Source organism: Haemorhous mexicanus, chromosome 21 (assembly GCF_027477595.1).
Source record: "Haemorhous mexicanus isolate bHaeMex1 chromosome 21, bHaeMex1.pri, whole genome shotgun sequence".
Classification (NCBI taxonomy): domain Eukaryota; kingdom Metazoa; phylum Chordata; class Aves; order Passeriformes; family Fringillidae; genus Haemorhous; species Haemorhous mexicanus.
This window is the reverse complement of record NC_082361.1, coordinates 5,797,611-5,815,360: the sequence shown is the minus strand read 5'-3', so window position 1 is coordinate 5,815,360 and position 17,750 is coordinate 5,797,611. Positions and strand designations below refer to the sequence as shown.

The following is a 17,750-nucleotide window of genomic DNA, read 5'->3' as shown; positions in this document are numbered from 1 at the left end:
CTCTGTTCAGTGTTGAAGAGAGCAAAGATGTGCTTGCTGGACATGAACCCCTTCTCCACATCTCGCAGTTTCAGGTTATCCACAGGTAACATGTACTTCTTCTCCTTCTCCTGAAAAGGGAATGAGGAACAAGTCACTCCCTGCTCCAGGGCCACCTCTGCTCTGCCAGCATGGAGTATCAGCAACAGGGCCCCACATCAACAGAGAGGTATTCTCGACCCAGGTCCTCTGTTTCCTTGAGTCTGTGAGAGAAGGTGAAATCTGGAAACAAGAGTTTGTCCTTCTCAACTGCTTTTGTGATGTGCCCCAACAACCCTGTCCCATTAACTCCTCCAGGACCAGACACCAGCACAGCAATGTCCAACCTCCCCAGATGGTGCTCAGCACTGTGGTCCCACTCTTCTTAGCAAAGGGGTCAATCCAGGTTCAGGAAAAGCCAGAGATGTAAAGAGAAGCTGGTTTGATACAGAAGTTAAGTGTCAATAAACCTTGATGTTAAATATTATGTTAAAGATCTGGTTTGTTTATATATATATACACATACATACATATATATATCAAATTTACCTCTTCAGAAAACTTGCTGATTTTGTTACTTCATCCTATCACTGTCCTAGTCCTACACTCTATTAGTTACTGTGAACCCTTCACTTTCATTAAAAAAAAAAATCAGAACTTGATATTAACTTTTACATTTGCATTCAGAAACTAAGTCAGAAATTATAACCCCTGCTTAGTCTCAAATCTGTATCTACAGCAAATTAACAGAACTGAATGTGGTTTAAGGCCCTCATTTGGAGCATCCTTTTCCAGCTGGGAATTATACCCCAGCATAACAAGAGAGGGAGCCCTCGCACTGGTCTCCAAAAGGCAGAATGCAGCTATCCAAGACTAAACCAAACCCAGAGCATTCTCCTATGTGCAAAGCAAGCATGTGAGACTGTTCCCTTGTGAGATCTTGTGTGTTTGTATACTTTTCTTGGCTGGAAACAACATGATCAGTCTTGGGGGAAACAGGGTAGAAAACAAAGATGGTCAGTGAGGAGAGATCCTGAAGAGCTGACCAGGAAGGAAGGGCAGGGCAGAGGAGCAGGTAAAAGAGACAAAGCTGCTGAGCTCGAACACCCAGACAATTGCAAGTCCAGCCTAATGTCCTCTTAAGCTTCAGCTAAATTGACTTGAGTTTGCTAAGGATAACAGCACCTCACAGCACTGAGATATTCCAAAGATCAAATTGTACCAGTTCATTACTAATCATATGTAATAGGAATATCCCAAAAAACAGCATCTAGACAACAGAAGAGATTACTTGGGTTGCTCCCAGACTCCCTTCCAAAGAGGCCAGGTCATAAAAACAAGAGAATTCTTGCAAGCAAATTTCCCTGGACTTTCTAATACTGCTGATCAGCTTTAATTAGATGTGGGCAGGCATTTTTCTAATGGGATATCTGTCAGCCCTACACTGGTCTCAGAGCTACTCAGACTACTTCAGATTCTGTGAGCCACAAAGAACTTGCAGTTTTCTATTACTCTGGGTTACCATTATGCTGACTGAGGCTGAACTAGTGACCTAGAAGAGAACAACACCAACTGCTGAGTCCCAGGCAGAGTCAGACCATCCCCACTGCAGCCACGCTTAACTGGAACTCCCTGCATTCACTCCACAGTCCCTGGGCTAGTAAAAACACCCACCAACCACCCCCCACACATCCCCCCTAAAAACCCAACACAAAACCATAATCAACAAAACAAACAACAACAAAAACGCAAAAAAAAAAAAAAACACAAACCAAAAAGCCCCCTGCAAACAAACAAACCAAAAAAAAAAACCAACCAACAAAAAACTACTCAACAAAATACAACAAAAACTGCTGATGTTAAAGATGTCTGAGGAAAACCTTCTGCATTAGGCCCACATAATTCCACAGAAGTGCTGCAATGGTGTCATTCTTCAGGAAAAAATGTCCAAAAGTAAGGGAATTCCATGTCCCTGATATGGAAACAACATGCTCTTTGCCAGAATTTCAACTTTCACCCTTTCCAAGCTCTCACATAAATGCTGCCACGTGATCAAGACAGCACTATCTCCACATGCTGATCTTGCCACAGACAACAGAAGACAAAATATCTGCCTGCCAGCACAACTTATCAGTCCTCGAGGTGGAGGTAGCAAGAGCAATCAAGTGGAGGACATGGGCACAAGAAAAGGAGCCCCCAAGCCAGGCAAGCTGCAGTGAGCCCCTGCTGCTCCTCATCTCCCTACACCTCCCCCTTCCCAGTCCCCCACTAGAGCCTTTCCAGCTTCTCAGTTTTCAACCCAGCCTGTTTTATATCAACAATCTGACTTCATTTCCTGAATGCAGAGACAGGAAAGTGTGGAATGAGCTGCCAAGGGCTGAGCCTCTCCAAACTTTGGCTGAGCACTCTGCCCATACGTTAGCAATCTGGCAGGGTGTGCTATGGCTGAGCAGCATCCTGGCCAAGAGGGGAAAAGGGCTTCTCTCTCTCTCTAGCTTTCCAGACTTGGAGTCAGGAGGGAAGAGAAGGAAGAGGCAGCACACATAGAAATGGGAAATTAGTTCGTGAAATCCTATATTCAAAGTCTTCATTATGATCCCAAGAGGCTTATGTTGCTCATATAGCCCTTCATCAATAAGGAGAAGAAAAAAACAAAAAAAAACAGGCAGAACTGTCCCTCAGCAGCAGAGTATGTGTTATATAAAATGTGTTCCTTGGCTGTGAGTTCATCTGTAGAGCCATGAGGCCAAGGGGAGGTGTGGCAGAGGCAGAGACCCCCAGACTGTACAAAACAGAAGATGGTGCTCAGTGTTGGTCTGGGAATATTGTAAGCACAGGGTAACCATCCCTCATCAGGGCTGCTGCTCCCCCCAGGAGTCTCAGCCTGCATGGAGAGCTGCAGAAAGAGATGACTGCAAGCTCCTTGCAGAGGCAGGAGAAGTGCCAGAGGATTATTCCCCCACCCCCAGCACAGTGCAGAATACAGCCATATGGCTCTGTACTGTGCATCTAGCAGGGAAAGAAAATACACATGGCCAGGAAACCAACCAGGATCCATGAGCCATTCCAGGTGTGGGGTGGCAAGCACAATAACTGCAGGAAAAAAAGTGATTCTGCAGTTGCAGCCTGGTGTTCCAACGTCCTTCATTGTTGCTACACATCTCCTTATGGTGGCTAAATCCTAGAGATGGGTTTTGGCCAGATATAGCAATAATCTGCACTATCATCTGAATTACTTGTTGCTAAACTGCAGGTAATAAGCTGCAAGAAGTTCACAGAATTCAGCAGGCAGCAAGCCAGCCTGACTATAAGCATTCCCTCCATTCACCTGAACTGCCTCAGCAGCAAAGTAAATTTTCCTGCTCTTGGACACATGCAAAATGAAGCTGACAGATGCATGTGTGGGCTCCCTACGGTTGGAAATTGGCACTCACAGCACAAGAAAGTAATTGGCAGAATTATCAGATCTCAGTTTGCATTTGGAGCATAAATAAACTAATTAAAGGTTTCCCTGTAGCTGTTATGACAAGCACCTTCTTCTGCACAGAGACAAAGGTCTGTGGATTTGGGAGAAGACATTGCCATTGCTTTAAGTGGGGGCTGTGTGAAATTAGGAGAAATTCATCTTGCTTAAACCTCTTAATCTCCTTTCCCTCTTGTAAGATGTAAAGTATTACAGGTAAACAAACCTGCCCCAGAGATGCCTGGAGTTTCAGTAAAATTGTTTCTGTTAAACACATGCACAGCATTTTGGGAACTCCAGTAATAAAACTCTACTCCAATGGAGAAACATTAACATCGTAATTTATAACAAACACCCTGCACAAATACATGCACACTAAAAGATTATTAGGAAAAAGCCTCTGAAAAACAGCTTGGAATATTTGAAAGCAAGTGAGCTGAGCTTTTCAAGCTGAACCAACCACTTCACTCCCCCAAACAAGATGTTACCAATTGCTTTCTGCTTCTTGTCTTAGCAAGTAGGAGAGCTGAATTTGTGAGATGTGAATCCTCCAGGAAGCCCTGGTCATCCCACTACATACACACATCTTGAGACCACGTTTCCCAGACACAGCCCACCTGTGTCACTTTTGCCCTCAGAGCATAATTTATGGGAATGATTCCTCCCCCAAGCTGCAGAGCAGCTGTAATGGCTTGTTTACATCAGAAAGTTGCCTTGGTTTAACTTAAACAACACATCCTAAGATTTTAAGCTGATTTAGTTCAAAAGCTCTGCAGACACTAGACCTGCACTCATATGATTAATCACAACCATTACTGTTGGCTTAGTAAGCACGGCAATGGTAATTAACTTGCACTAAAGTAAAGATTTTTATTCACATCAGCTAAAATAATGAGTAGATTTAAACCTGCAGCCAAGTGCAACCCTAGGAAGCCATTGGGGGGTTTATGAAGAAGCAGAGGCAGAAGCCTGAGTTGCTTGAGAGAGACTATAGTGCCCAAAACTTGACTGTCACAACCCCTTTAATGTCACAGCAATGCCCACCAGCCTTCACAAAGGACAACCAGGCACTTCTGCCCAGTCCCCTTGTGCCAGGGAAGGGATGAACCATCCCAGAGAATGTGACTTGCTTTGCTAAGGGAAAACACAACACACACAGATACACACATGAAGTGTTTCCTACCCCTAAGAGAGGGTAGGTTACACCTCCCAAGTGCACCGTCAGTGCCAAGATGGGAGTTCCAAGTGTTCACATTTTTGGTCACAAATTTTAACCATCCACACCAGGAGAAGGAATCCTGGAAGGGAGACATGTGAATGAAGTCTCCTTTATCCCTGCAGCACAGGGAGAGGGAGCAAATCCTGTGGGCAGGGACTAACATCTGGAATCACTAGATGAGAGCCGGGCGTCACAGAAAGCGACAGCATTCCTCAAGTTTCCATGCAGGGTAGGGAACCTTCCTTTCCCCCGCGCAACCCCATCCGTCAGCCGCTCACTTCCTGCCAAACTCTGCCTTCCCAGCAGCCAGCAAGCTCCTCCCTCGAGTCTAGTTAGCTTTCCACTGCCACGTCAAGTGAGGCAGAAGGACAGAAGGGAAGCAAGAAGGGAGGGAGCAAAAACCAGAAGAGGGAGGGAGGCTCAGCAATGCCAGGGCGTAGTGGGGGGAGAGAAAGAAGGGATGTGGATTGCTCCTGCAGCAGCCAGAGGTGAGCTGCAAGGGCAGCTGGCCAAGGTTGCCTTCTGCATCCCTGTCCAAGGACCTTCTGGAGGTCTTGGAAGCAAAGGCTGGTTCTGATTGAGCTTTGCTCTGGACCCGCTGGTCTTCAGGACAGGAGATGAGGGTGCATGGGGCCTGAGGATCCTCCCACACAGCTCCATGGGGAAGAGAAGGAGTTGAATGAAGCAACAAGTTCTGCGCACCTGGGTGACAGCCAAGACTTCCTCCTCAAAGTGCAGTAACCGATTTTTTTTTTTCTCTTTCTAAAAAGGTGCAGCATCTCCCAGGTGGAACCCGGGTACCAGCCTGACACCAGCACTGGAAGAGGAAGGCACTTGGAGACTTGCTCCAAATTGGAAACACGCAGGGAGCAACATTTCTTCTCCCCCAGCTGCCAGAGGAGGATGTTTTTCCAATCAGGACTTGGACTTTCGTTCACCCCATCTCTGCCCTGCACAACCCCATCCCAAAAGCAGGGAGGGGAGAGGACTAACGAGCTGCTGATTGCCGGAGAGCAGAGAGCAGATCGCAGAGGCTCCACTCCGTCTGCCCAGTGTTCAGACTACCTGTTCAGGACTACGAGATTGTACAGTAGTCTGCACATTGGTTAGGCTGTGCTGGGATACACCACACACTGCCAGTGCTGCACGGGGACGGCAACACCTGCACGGCAGAGGGGATGCTTGGAGAGGGTGGGCTCTGGGATGGCTGCATGCAGAGGTCACTCATCTCTCAGCCTGGGAGGGTCTAACCCTTTGGAGCCATGCCTGATCATCACTTTTACCTGCCTGTTCACCAGCCTGCTCACAACCCTCTTATTTCTGCTCTGTCTTTCTCATTTCATTCTTATTTCTTTCAGTTTCACGTGCTTGTCTCAAGGTAGCTGTAATCAGGATGGCTTGTGTTCCACACGCTAAGCTTTGCCATAAAATGCAGAAATAAACACACAGGCCTGTCACAGTGACAACTGCGGTGTGCTTTGCTGCCTGAGAAGGCAGGTTCAAGCACAGAAAGGTGACTGGAGGAAGGGGAGTTCATTCTGTAAAGAATATTGGTCATAATACAAAGAAAAACCCACAAGGGATTCTAAGTTGGAGGTTTGGATGCTCTGGATGTTGTGTTTGCTTTGATGTTTGTCAGCCAGAGAAAGAAGAGAAAATGAGTGAAAGCATAAATGAGGACTGGTAAAATCTGAGTAAGATTATGAGAAAACATACACTTGTGAAAACAGATAAGTGCATGAATGAAAAGGCTCCACAGAGAATGTTAGGAAAATGAACATTTTCCAGAGAGCACCTGAGAGCAGCATGAAAGCAGGAGAGGAACCACCTCAGAGCAGACCTGCTCTTATGCTCTTTAAAACAAGCTGGATGCAAAAACTCAACTGCAGCCAACTCATCACAGCAAGCTTCTGATGACTGGGGCCATTTGAGTAAAGAAAAAGGATTTCTACCACCTGATCTGGGCTTCAAAGACATGGACTGGGGAGTGGAAGGGGCCAGAGAAGAGGGAAGTGCATGTGTACAGTGGGGGGGACAGTCTCTACTGATCCATGTGTTTATTTGTAAACTTGAATTGGGTAAGGGACACTGACAGGTACAGAATACACAGCTATTTTTATTTAGTGCCTGTCACTTCCCCAGGACAGGAATATGTTTCAAGCAAAAGAGATGGCATGAAGACAGAGAAGAAGCTCAACAACAACTGATGCATCAGGAATTAACACGATCTGTAAGGAATAAAGAACCTGCATGCACCTAAAGTACCTAAAAACTCTGCAGCCAGACCTCCTTGTACACACAGGTCTGAAATGCAGTGACATTGCATGCAATATGTGAACACCCCCAAGCCAATAAGGTCATTCTTCTAATGTAGCCACCCATTCACACAGGACCCCAATTTCTAGTACATGATTTACCTGAGTAAGGACAAAAGGCTCCATCTGTATTGCACACTCACACATATTCCCAAAGGAAGCAGCAGATATATCCATCCACCCAGCTGTGCAAACACTCCAGCACACAGTGGCACACAGGCACTCCAGAAGGAACAGTTACCCTGCAGAGCAGGGTGTGAGCTTTACTGGCAAGAACCACAGAGCACAGTGCTCATTCCATCCAGCCTACAAGGTCCCTGTCACCAGCAGCTCTCTCCAAGCTCACAGACCATCTTTTCCAGCAGGCAGGAAAGCCCTGCAGAGTCAGAGACACTGTGCATTTCATAAGGGATCTGGGCAGGAGGAGTATTCAAATCAAATTCTTGTATCATGTCCACTGTGCTTGCTGAACAGCCGGTGTGCTCTGGTGCTGTGCTGCTGCTCCACTGGAATACTATGGCCTCCCTGAGCAAGGAAACCTCACTCTGTACTGCCAGCAGCCAGAGCAGGCTCCTCCCCACCTCTCCTTCCCACTTCTGGCCTGCAGCATGATCCCACAGGGTTCAGGACATGCAGGTACCTCAAGAGGGTCGCCAGGTCCTGGGAGGCCAAGCTTTCTGTGGGGCCACTCTCCACGGGGCCAGTGTTTGACTTATTGAAAGGAGACAGGAAGACAAACAGAGAGCCCAGGAGCACACACACATGCTCTTGGCAGCAAGGCAGAGTGGGGAGCCAACTTTCCACCCCCGCTTGGCCCACTCTTTCCTTCCCCTCCCATTCCCCAGCACACTCCTTCAGGCCCCTCCACAGCATCAACAGCCATGTATCCCTGCTAACATGTAACGCTGGGCCCTTTAAGACATTTTAAGCTTCAGTTCCTTTCTTCAGAGGCAGAGAAAAAACAAGCCAGTGCTGCGGAAAGACTGGTATTTCACTAATGGGGTCCAGATGTCTTCATTCCATAGACACTGGGTCCTGGCTTGTGGGACAGGGCAGGGAGAGGCAGTGCCCCCAGCCCTGCTGGCCCCAGAGGCGCTGGCCTAGCCTTCACCCTTACCCCACCACACACCACCTCACCCTGCTCCTTCCCCCCTCAGCACCCACAGCTCTGCTACCAGCACTTCTATCCACAAAAGGCAGATTCAGCTTTCTCCTTGTTCCCTCTGGAAAGCAGCCAGAGCGCAGGGGAACTAGGACAAGAGAGCCCACAAAACTGCAGGGTGGGGCAGACGGCCTCCCCCTTCCTTCCAGAGCTGAAGCAAAGACAGACCATGGTGTACAACCTTTAAAAACACATGAGATTGTTCCAGGAGCTAAAGAGGACATGAGTTCTGAACTGGTGAAGAAAGAGAGCTCTGTAACAGACATGTAAAAATCCCCTGTCTGAAATGGGGACCAGGCACTGTGAGCAGCTCTTGGGTGTTGAGTCAGCTCCATGCAGGACTGAGGTTTGGGATGGGAATCCCCATGCTCATTGCTCTCCCAGCTGCCCATCAAATGCACCACCTTTTAGCCTGATTCAATATTTGAGTCCAGGCAGACGTTGCTTCCTTTCTCCCTCACAACAGGCAGTGATCAAGGAGTTGAACTTGGGGAGGAAGCAAATAAAACACACACTTCCCTTTCCCCCCTGCTCCCACTCAGTTGAAAACAAAGGCTCCTTTCTCAGAGGCAGCTCAGACCTCACTGGTGCTGGTTCTCTGTGTTTAAGGGACAGGGGCTGGCAGGGAACTGTTTTCATTAGGCAGCTCTGCAGAAGGGAAATGGTGCAGACCTCCAGTTGCTATCAACCCCCAAGGCTGCCCTCCCTCAGGAGGGGAGGGAGGTCCAATCCCCATCTCAGGCAACTGGAATCTATCAACAGTTTATACATCCCCACTGCAGACCGCCCTCCCTCCCACTCCCTGGGGGAAGAACAGGGAATTCTGATCATCTCTGTAATACAGATGTAGCAGCTGGCTTTGATTAAACTACTTGATGTTTATAACCACTCGACCTGCATATGAAGCCCAGAGGAGAGGGAAGCCTCCCCAAGCAACTCTGAACACAAAGGGCAGGGGTCTTACAGAGAGACACACTGCTTTAGAGAAAGCCATTTCAATGCCTGGCTCTTTAATTAGGAAATCACTGCCTGCTCATCCATAGCAGCACAGCAGTCATCTCCATACAGAAAGCAATATTTAGAGGCTGATTCATCACTGTATTTGTCATCATTTCTACCTGCTGAGAAAGAAAACAGGCCCACTGATAGCAACTAGACAAGAATCCAGTCCTGGCTGCAGCTCCCAGACACAATAGTGAGTGCCTCAGAACACCTGAGGGACACAAACCACAATAAGAGGCAGAGAAGTTTCTTGATTAGGGTTTCTGATTGCAAATAAACTCAGAGCTTACAACTACATCATACCAGACATTTTTTATCTCCCAGCACATTGAGGGGACTAAACATTTCAATCACATCCTTACCAGAACCATCCAGCTATTCTTTCTATTTTCAAAGTAATCAAAAGGGACAATTATCTACCTTTGTCTTGCATAGGAAGCAAGATGCTGTTGACAGTGATTTCAGCTGGAACGATTCTGTCTGCTTATAACAATTCCCACTGAAGCAGAAACACATCACAGCATGTTGCCAGAATTGCTAATATTCAAGATTATCAAGCACTCTACAGAGTAGAGGCCCATGTTCCTATCAGTGGTATTCCACACATCACTGTACTGCAGAACTCTGACCATTTACAACTCAAACAATTTTAAATACAACGTTTTAAGTAAGTTATTTTTATATTGGTATGCTCAGAATCAGTAAAAAGGCATTCCTACTTTGCATGTTTAAGAGCTGGACCTTGGTGAGATTCAATAATTTACTCAAAGTCTGAAGGAGCCAGTACCTGAGCTAGAGCTTCAGATCCACAGCTCCTGTTGCTTTGCTGAGAGCGCTTTTTTCTTGGAACCAGGAGATGCATGAAATCACTGCCACGTGCCTTCAGAAAACTCACTACTGCCCCACAAATGCCTAAAAGTCCAAATCTTGGAACTAACCCATCACACCCTTGATGATCACAGCTGCCACAGCAAAACGAATAAAGGTCAAATTCATTCCAAATGCCTGTCAACTTCCCACCAAGCCAGAACTTCAAGCATAAATATTACTCCTTGTGCGTCAAACAAGCCACATTCACATCAATTCTGAAATGCTCAGCAGTACTGAGGCCATGGGGAGCCTGGCCCAAGGATAGTTTCAGCTTGTCACAAGCTGCAGACAGCACTCAGAAGATACATCTGTAATACCCAGTGACCTGAAGTACTGGTCCTCATCAGATGCCTGAGATTCAAGCAGCAGAGTTGAGCTACTCACCTCATCATCCTTGTACCAGGAGAGGTTCTCTGCTGTCAGGACAAACCAATACTCCTTGGAGCCACCCTTCATGATCCCAATGTTGTTGATGGTGAGCCAGCCTTTCCGGATCACCTGAGGGGTGGAAGCAGTGAGCATTAACAAGGACAATCATTCCTGGCCTTAGGTGACAGAGGAGGGATCCAGGGGTATCCCTACATGCAGAGCAGTATGGAAAGACAAGGAACATGGTGCTCTCTGCTGCTGCCAGAAGAGCCCTCCATTCAACTGGCCAAAAGGGCCAGGAAGAGCATAAAAAGGAGGCAGGAAAGAACCTGGCAGTGCTGTGCATTATACCCTCTGCCAAGAGGAAAGAGATACAGAAAGAACTACATCAGGAGTGCCTTGGACACTGGCACAATCTACGAGCACCAAATCACAGCAAAACACCCAGAAAAGGCCACACCTAGAGAAAACCAGGACACCAGTACACCTTTCTGCAGGTGTGGAGTGCTTCACTCAACTCAGGGGAGGGGGAACTAGTTCAGGACAGGGCCAAGCACCCCAGAAAGAACTGAGTTTAGTGAAAGAAGTCACTAAGGATAACAGAACAAAATGGTGCATCTGGAATTAGTACCCTGGACTTCAGCATATCCAGGGTATTTGGGCAGTCATACTTATCTTGGGCAAGACAAGTTCCTAGAAGTTTAGTCTGTAAAGAAGCCAGGCATTACTCTCTAGGGGACTCCTATTCACCAAGTGCTAGTTCAGAACCCCACACGTGCCATAACCAAATGCAGGTATGTATCAGCTTAAAGGCATTAGCTTTTACTATTACTGCACTATTCACACCCAGAAACATCTGCAGGCATTATTTGTACTGTGTTGTATGGATATGCTTGCTGAAAACTTCCTGGCATGGAAAAACCATGAGACTGTACTGTGTATTAGCTGGTTGCATTGTGTGAGCAACCTACCCAGTTGGCCCACCTGGTTACCTGCCCTGGAGGTACAGGATCATTTAATTGGCAATTTACTTTGTAAAGGCAAACGCAGGAGCCTCGGGTGTTCAGTTCCTGCCTTCTAAGCTCGAGCTAGTCCTACTCTCCGTGTGGACAGGAGGGGGCAGTGGAACAGAACTACACATCCTTGGATTGCTGCTTTTTATCTCCACCCACTCGAAAAATGTACCCGCAGTTCTGAATTCTTCCTCAACATACCACCTTTCCACCTCGTTTCTGCTTCATCTGTGTCTAATGCCAGCTGCCCTCCTCTCCCCATTCGGCAGCAGAGGGAATAATGTGTTTATGCCCTGGTTTTGCCTTCCCAGATGCAACATTAATGTTCATTAGCACACCCTGCTGAGTGGCCTTCTACTCACCAGGATCTCATCCTGCAAAGGGGAACCATAGCAACAGCAGCAGAGCAGAGAGCAGGAGAGGAGCAAAGAGAGGAGAGATTATTACCAGGAAAGCTGGAGCAGGAGAAGAGAGGCTCAAAAATAAATAAAATAAATTGGAGGCTGGTACCAAATCTTTTACCCCAGGTGTTAACACAAGCAACCCCCATCCCAAAATAAATCTGCTAACGGGAAAGCGAAAGCACTTTTCAGGTAGATCCGGAGTCTGCCCTTTGCACTCTTCTACCCTCAGCTCTACTGGAAGGGACTGCAGAGGATGGGATTCCCTACAGCTACTCCAAAATGGCTGGCTGGCCAGCCCAACCTGCTGAGGACACCTGCCTGCCAACAATCTGAAACACTCTGCAATGTCATGTCCAGGGAGAGGTGGCCAACATTCTGTTATGAAGAAGATGGATGTCAGGAGTGAATGTCTTTTTAAAAGACTAAGCAAAAGCATTTGCTTCCATTCTCTATGAAGCTGCTTGTAAGGCTTTGTTTCCAAGATCTTCTAGCCAATATAGCCTTGCCATGTCCCCAGCAAATCTGGGACAAAGTGTCATTATTCTCTTTTTAATTCTGTGTACACTCCTTACAGTTCCTGGAGGATTAAGGGAAGTCCTCCCCTCCACTGCTGTCTTCTCCCATGGTGTGTTCTGATACATACCCACTCCAACCATGGCTATCATCACCCTCTAGCTCCCTGTACAGAGATTTATACACTTCCAGTGAAATTGTTCAGAAAAAGAGTCCATGAACTTTCTTGAAATCTCTTTTCAGAAAGTAGATACCACTCATGGGAAAGACAACTAGAAAGGACAATTCTGTAACAGTTCAGACCTAGTGTTCTGTACCTCTCACCTTGGCAGGAGAGTTGGCACAGTTAGTGAAGGAGCTGAACAAACAGGAATTTACGGAACATTAATCAACAGGGATTTCTACCAGAAAAGCAAAACCAGATCTTGATTATCAAGCTGCCATTGCCCTCCATTGCTGCCAGATGCTCAGTTCTTCCTGACTGCAGGTAGCCTAAACCACTATCCTCCAGTTATAAACAGTTTGATGAGTTAAAAACAATAAAAAAGAGGCAACACAACAAAACAACCTAGAGCAGTGCTGCATCCAGCCCAGCACTTGTCCACCTGGTAGTTTCCAGGTAGCAAACATGAGCTCCTTGCTGCAGTGAAGGAGATGGAACTTGGCCTACCTGGTTACCAGCTGCCTTCTTCTTGCTCATCTGGCTGCTCCTCTGCTGAGCACTGAAAACAACAGCAGAGACATTCAAAACTTCTAAGGCTTTTCTTGATCACCTGAATTCCCCTCCCTTTGGATAGCTGCTACAATGAACTGGGGCCCCCCAGCACTGGCTTCCAAGTCTTAATAACCCAATCTTTTGCCATCTGCTCTCTCAGCCTGGACTACTCATCTTTTCACTCCCACATGAACCTCATTCGGATCACTAACCCTCCATAGCTGCCGGGTTTTTTTGTTCTGACACAAATCTAATACTGTATATCCCCTTCCAGGCATCTCTATTCTCACCCCAGCCTTGCAATCCAGAGGCACTGAAAAAACAAGCAATACTGAGAGCTGCACCATTCTTGGGACAACAGCATCTGCACCAGGACTTCTGCACCCCCTTTACTGGAGCAGCTACAGGACAGAGCCACAGGACACACGTGGAGAAGAGGAGGCAATAGGAGGTGGGTGCTTACTTGGCAAAGCCAATGAAATCCTCGTGGTTTGTGTTCATGTAAGCCAGCTCAATGTCTATTAGAAGCATGACCTGCCAAAAAGAGGCACAGACAGGAGGTTAGTGACTGACACTGCTAACAGGGCACACAGAGCCCTGGACATTGCTCATCTGATCCCCTCTGCAGCCAGACACCCCTTGGCTCAGGCCCAACTTAGACATCATCAAAAGGTGTCCCCCAGCCAGTTTCCCCCTGACACACACTCCTGGTCCCCACCTGATCCTTGGTCCTGCCCTCTCTCTCCCGGATGTGGGTGGTGACAATTCTCTCCATCTCCTCCCGCAGGTGAGGGTACTGGCTGAGCTGCAGGAGAGAGAAAACACGTGCACATGGGAAAGGAAGGTAAAAAGGGGGCTGCAGCCCCCCACATGTACACATGCACACATACACCTTGCTACCAGATATTCTCAAGGGAAGTTCTAGAAAGCTGGACTTGCAGACAGATTTTTCCAAGTTCCTGGAGGTCTGTTGCAGGCAAAGTTAATTTCTGCTTGCTCTGGGCTTTAGAGAAAAGCCCTTTTCAGTCTTGCAGCAACCTTTCTGTCTCACCAGAGACCTGCTCCAAACTCACCACATTCTTCCTGTCATGAGGCTTTTGGCAAACCCCAGATATAAATGCACTGCTTCTTGCTTGTTGGGTTTTTCCCATTTAAATTAGTAGTTTCTCTAGATGTTCAGCATCTCACTGTAGCAGCTAAGCAGGTGAATGGCCTGTTCTTACAACCTGTTAGGCCCTCTAGGAATTGAAGGGGATTTCAGTCCCTGTTTGCTGAGGGACTAAGCAAAAGCATCTGTCACTTTCCAACATCTGCAAACAGAGACACAGGATCTGAGCAGCTCAAGGCTCCATGTCTCCAAGAAACACCAAGCTCTGGGCATCTAGCTTCTTGTACCTGTGCTGGGGCAGGATTGTATAACTGACATCTATGCTCACATTGCATCTACAGCACATTTTTTGCCATATTACTGATGACTGAATCCTTTCCTGCCCACACTGAGAAGCAGGACTCTGGTAGCTGTGATTCAAGGGAAGATTATCTCCAGAGATAATACCTGAATTACACTTCTAGAATCAGCACCTTCAAAGTCCTCTGGGTTTCACACAGTACCTGCCTTCTTGCCTAGAGTCATAAACCTCTAGTGATTCCTACAGCAACAACTCTTACATCTCAGGTCAAGCCCAGCACAGTCAAATGAAATTAAACCTCTAGACCCAGAATCCAGCCCTTTCTTCCCTACTTCACCTATCCCCTGTGAAACTATTTTCCCTGTTTTTTTAAAATATTATCTCAAATTTTACTATGATGTCAAACTGTATTTCCCAATATGAGTCTTTTATACCTGCTCAAGGAGATATATAAAATCTCATTTGCCCAAGACATGTACTCCATTTGTTTTGTTCCTCCAGTTTATGAAAGCTTCTTTTTAACTGGTTTGCCCCTTTTTTTTTTTTTTCTTTTTTTGGTATACATAATTATAACATGCTGCAAAGAAAAGTCTCAAAATGTGCAGCACCACTTCTGGAAGCCAGATCCCACACTTACCACCACCAATATTCCTAACATCTGCCAACAAATAGTTTCAAACCTTTTGAGCCCCCTTGCAGTCAAATAAGTTGCAATAGCCTAGAACTGGAATTTGGACTAGATCTGACACTATTTTTAAATGTGTTGTTTGTTTTTGAAGGCCATAGAGGCAGGAAAAAAGTGGAACTTGTGTTCCCCAGTACCACCTTGTCTTAAAAGCAAAAACTGGGTGTTCTCCATGATCTTTTGGTTCAGGCAGCTGGCTGCTTCAGAGACAGACAGGGAAAGCTTCCTGTTTCCTTTGGAGGGGGTTGGCAAAGGATAGATGGGTAAGTTATGTCAAACAGAAAAAACAGGAAGTTGGAAAACCTTCAAGCAAGTCTCAGCTTCTTTGCTTCAAATTAAAAAAAAAAAAAAATCAACAAACAAACACAGTCAAACAAAAACCACATGAAACCTCCCCCCACCATCCCAGTCCCAACCAGTTCAAATGCACACAAAGTGCCAAACAAGTAGTGGTTTATTCAGAACCCAGCTCGTCCAGCAACATCCATGTGCAAAATAAATTGGCAGCATTGGTCCCCATGCAGGAGCTTCTGACCCCAAGCATGCACAGGAGCAGCAAGGGTGGGCAAGGAAAAAAGATAAACAAGCCACAGGATGTCACACCACCAAGGAACATGCAACAGGGTATAGAGGGGCAAGGAGTTATCACCAGCAGGACAAACAGCACCCAGAAATGCCATGACTCTGAAAGACAGGAGAGCAGGCGACCCTTCAAGGGGTAAAGTCTGTCAGCCTGGGATCATGTCCCAGCTCAGTGGGGTTTCCATCCTGCTTTAGCATCATTTTCCTGTTTAATCAAAATACAAGCTTGCAGCCCTCTTTGAAAACCAATTTGTCCCAATGCTCCTCAGTTCCCCTCTTTGCAGATTCTATGAGTCCTTGCCAGCACACCAGAGATCAACCTTCAGCTGAAGGGCTGCTGACTTGCAAGACTTTCCTGCACTTGTGAGACACTGCAGTGCAGTCTGGCACAGAAGGTTCCTGCTTTTGGAAAAACACTAGCTAGAACATTATCTTCCTAAATGTAAGGGAGCATACTTATACCAGCTTTCTTCTGGTTTTGGAGCTACCCTCCAATAGGAAGAAGCTCAGAATCAAGCCAGTCACAGGACAGCTGTTAATGGCTGTCTTCTTCAGCCCTCAACTTTCTCTAATAGTCAATAAATAGTCAACTTTTCATACAGGAAAACTGTACTGTGAACACAGATGGGTTTGTCACCTTCTGTGTTCTTTGACAGTCTAATAATATTCAATCTATACAGCTTTATCAACTGCACATACAATGATTTCTTCACCATCTGAGGTGAAATGAAATAATTGTGAGAGAACATAAACAATAACACACAACAGTTCAGGACAGCAACAAACCAAGGCTACAGGACTGTTAAGCTAATTCAAGAGGTGTTAGCCCAAGCAGCCTTTTTTTTTCCAGAAGCCTTACAGGATTTCTGGTGAATTTAAAGGTTTTTGTCATCTTTTAAGATGCAGCATCAGTCCACAACACGGCAGGCTGGGTATTACCTTACAATTAGCATCAGTCCTAAAGTAGCCTTTTCCAGATGCTTCCCCTAATAGCACATGCTCTTGTCCATGTCAAGCAGTTAGAGCTATAACATGCAAAATAAATATTGCAAATTAACTAATGTCCCTGTGCTGTTACTACCTTATGCCATCAGAACCCATCTCAGTCCAGTTGTAATCCTTAAGTGGCCTTTTCTTTCTTTCTACTCTTTCAGAGGGAGGTACAGGCAAGATTAACCTTCTCACTACATGCAGACATTTGACTTAAAACATTACTAAAGTCTTCCTTTTTTTCTTCCAGTACTATTGCTATGTGTATTCATTGAAGCAGTTATTTTACATCTAACATCTGCCTCCCTGGCCTCTCTGCCTTCAACCATGGCCATTAGTCTCCCACAGTGTCACTATCACCACTATCACCTTCCTTACAGGATTACCCAGTTTGCATCACCATGGAATATCCTCACAGGGTCATCCATCACATCATGGATTAAAAATCCACAGAGCAAGTGGGCATCCAGCCACTCTAATGACATGGTCCAACAGAGAAATTAGAATTCAACATCCTTGGGGTTTTTATCATCATCCTTCTCTCTCCCCACCCAGAGCAGACATCATCAGCTGGATACAGAACACAGCACAAGCAATCACACCCATCAAAATAAAAATTCACATTAGAAACAGGCTGAGAAGGAGTTCTTTGCCTCACATCAGACCCCACAATATGGCAACAGCAAGACTCTTCAAGAAATAGACTGGGCAGAGCTTGGGGCATGTCAAAGACAAGTCCTTACAGAGGTGGAAATGAGCTCTGCATTTCTAAGTGAGACAGACCTTATTAACTCATCTTTTGCCCTCACTCTGAACTCACATCAATTCTTATCTTCCCCTCCTTCCCAATTTAGAGCTCACCAAAATGCTGGTGAGTCTGGCTGTAACCCTGGAAGAAGGAAACCATAATTTCCAAGTCCTAAAATAGCCAATGGAACATTCATTTCCAACTCAGTTTCCAGAACACACTTCTGTTGTGCCAGATGTTTCTGGCCCCTCGCTGGTAAGTTTAACACCAATT

At 46.3% G+C, this 17,750-nt stretch overlaps 1 protein-coding gene across 4 annotated transcripts in view; it reads right to left on the bottom strand.

Moving 5' to 3' along the window:
- Window positions 1-17,750, bottom strand: part of DNM1 (dynamin 1) — a 65,247-nt gene that overhangs the window by 13,400 nt on the left and 34,097 nt on the right. For all 4 annotated transcript variants that reach the window (XM_059865023.1, XM_059865025.1, XM_059865024.1 and 1 more), the window contains exons 11-15: window positions 13,782-13,868; window positions 13,527-13,597; window positions 13,019-13,070; window positions 10,434-10,547; window positions 1-110 (exon numbers count right to left, since the gene is read on the bottom strand). In XM_059865023.1, the coding sequence (XP_059721006.1) occupies window positions 1-110; window positions 10,434-10,547; window positions 13,019-13,070; window positions 13,527-13,597; window positions 13,782-13,868 (434 nt within the window). The remainder of the gene's footprint in view (window positions 111-10,433; window positions 10,548-13,018; window positions 13,071-13,526; window positions 13,598-13,781; window positions 13,869-17,750) is intronic.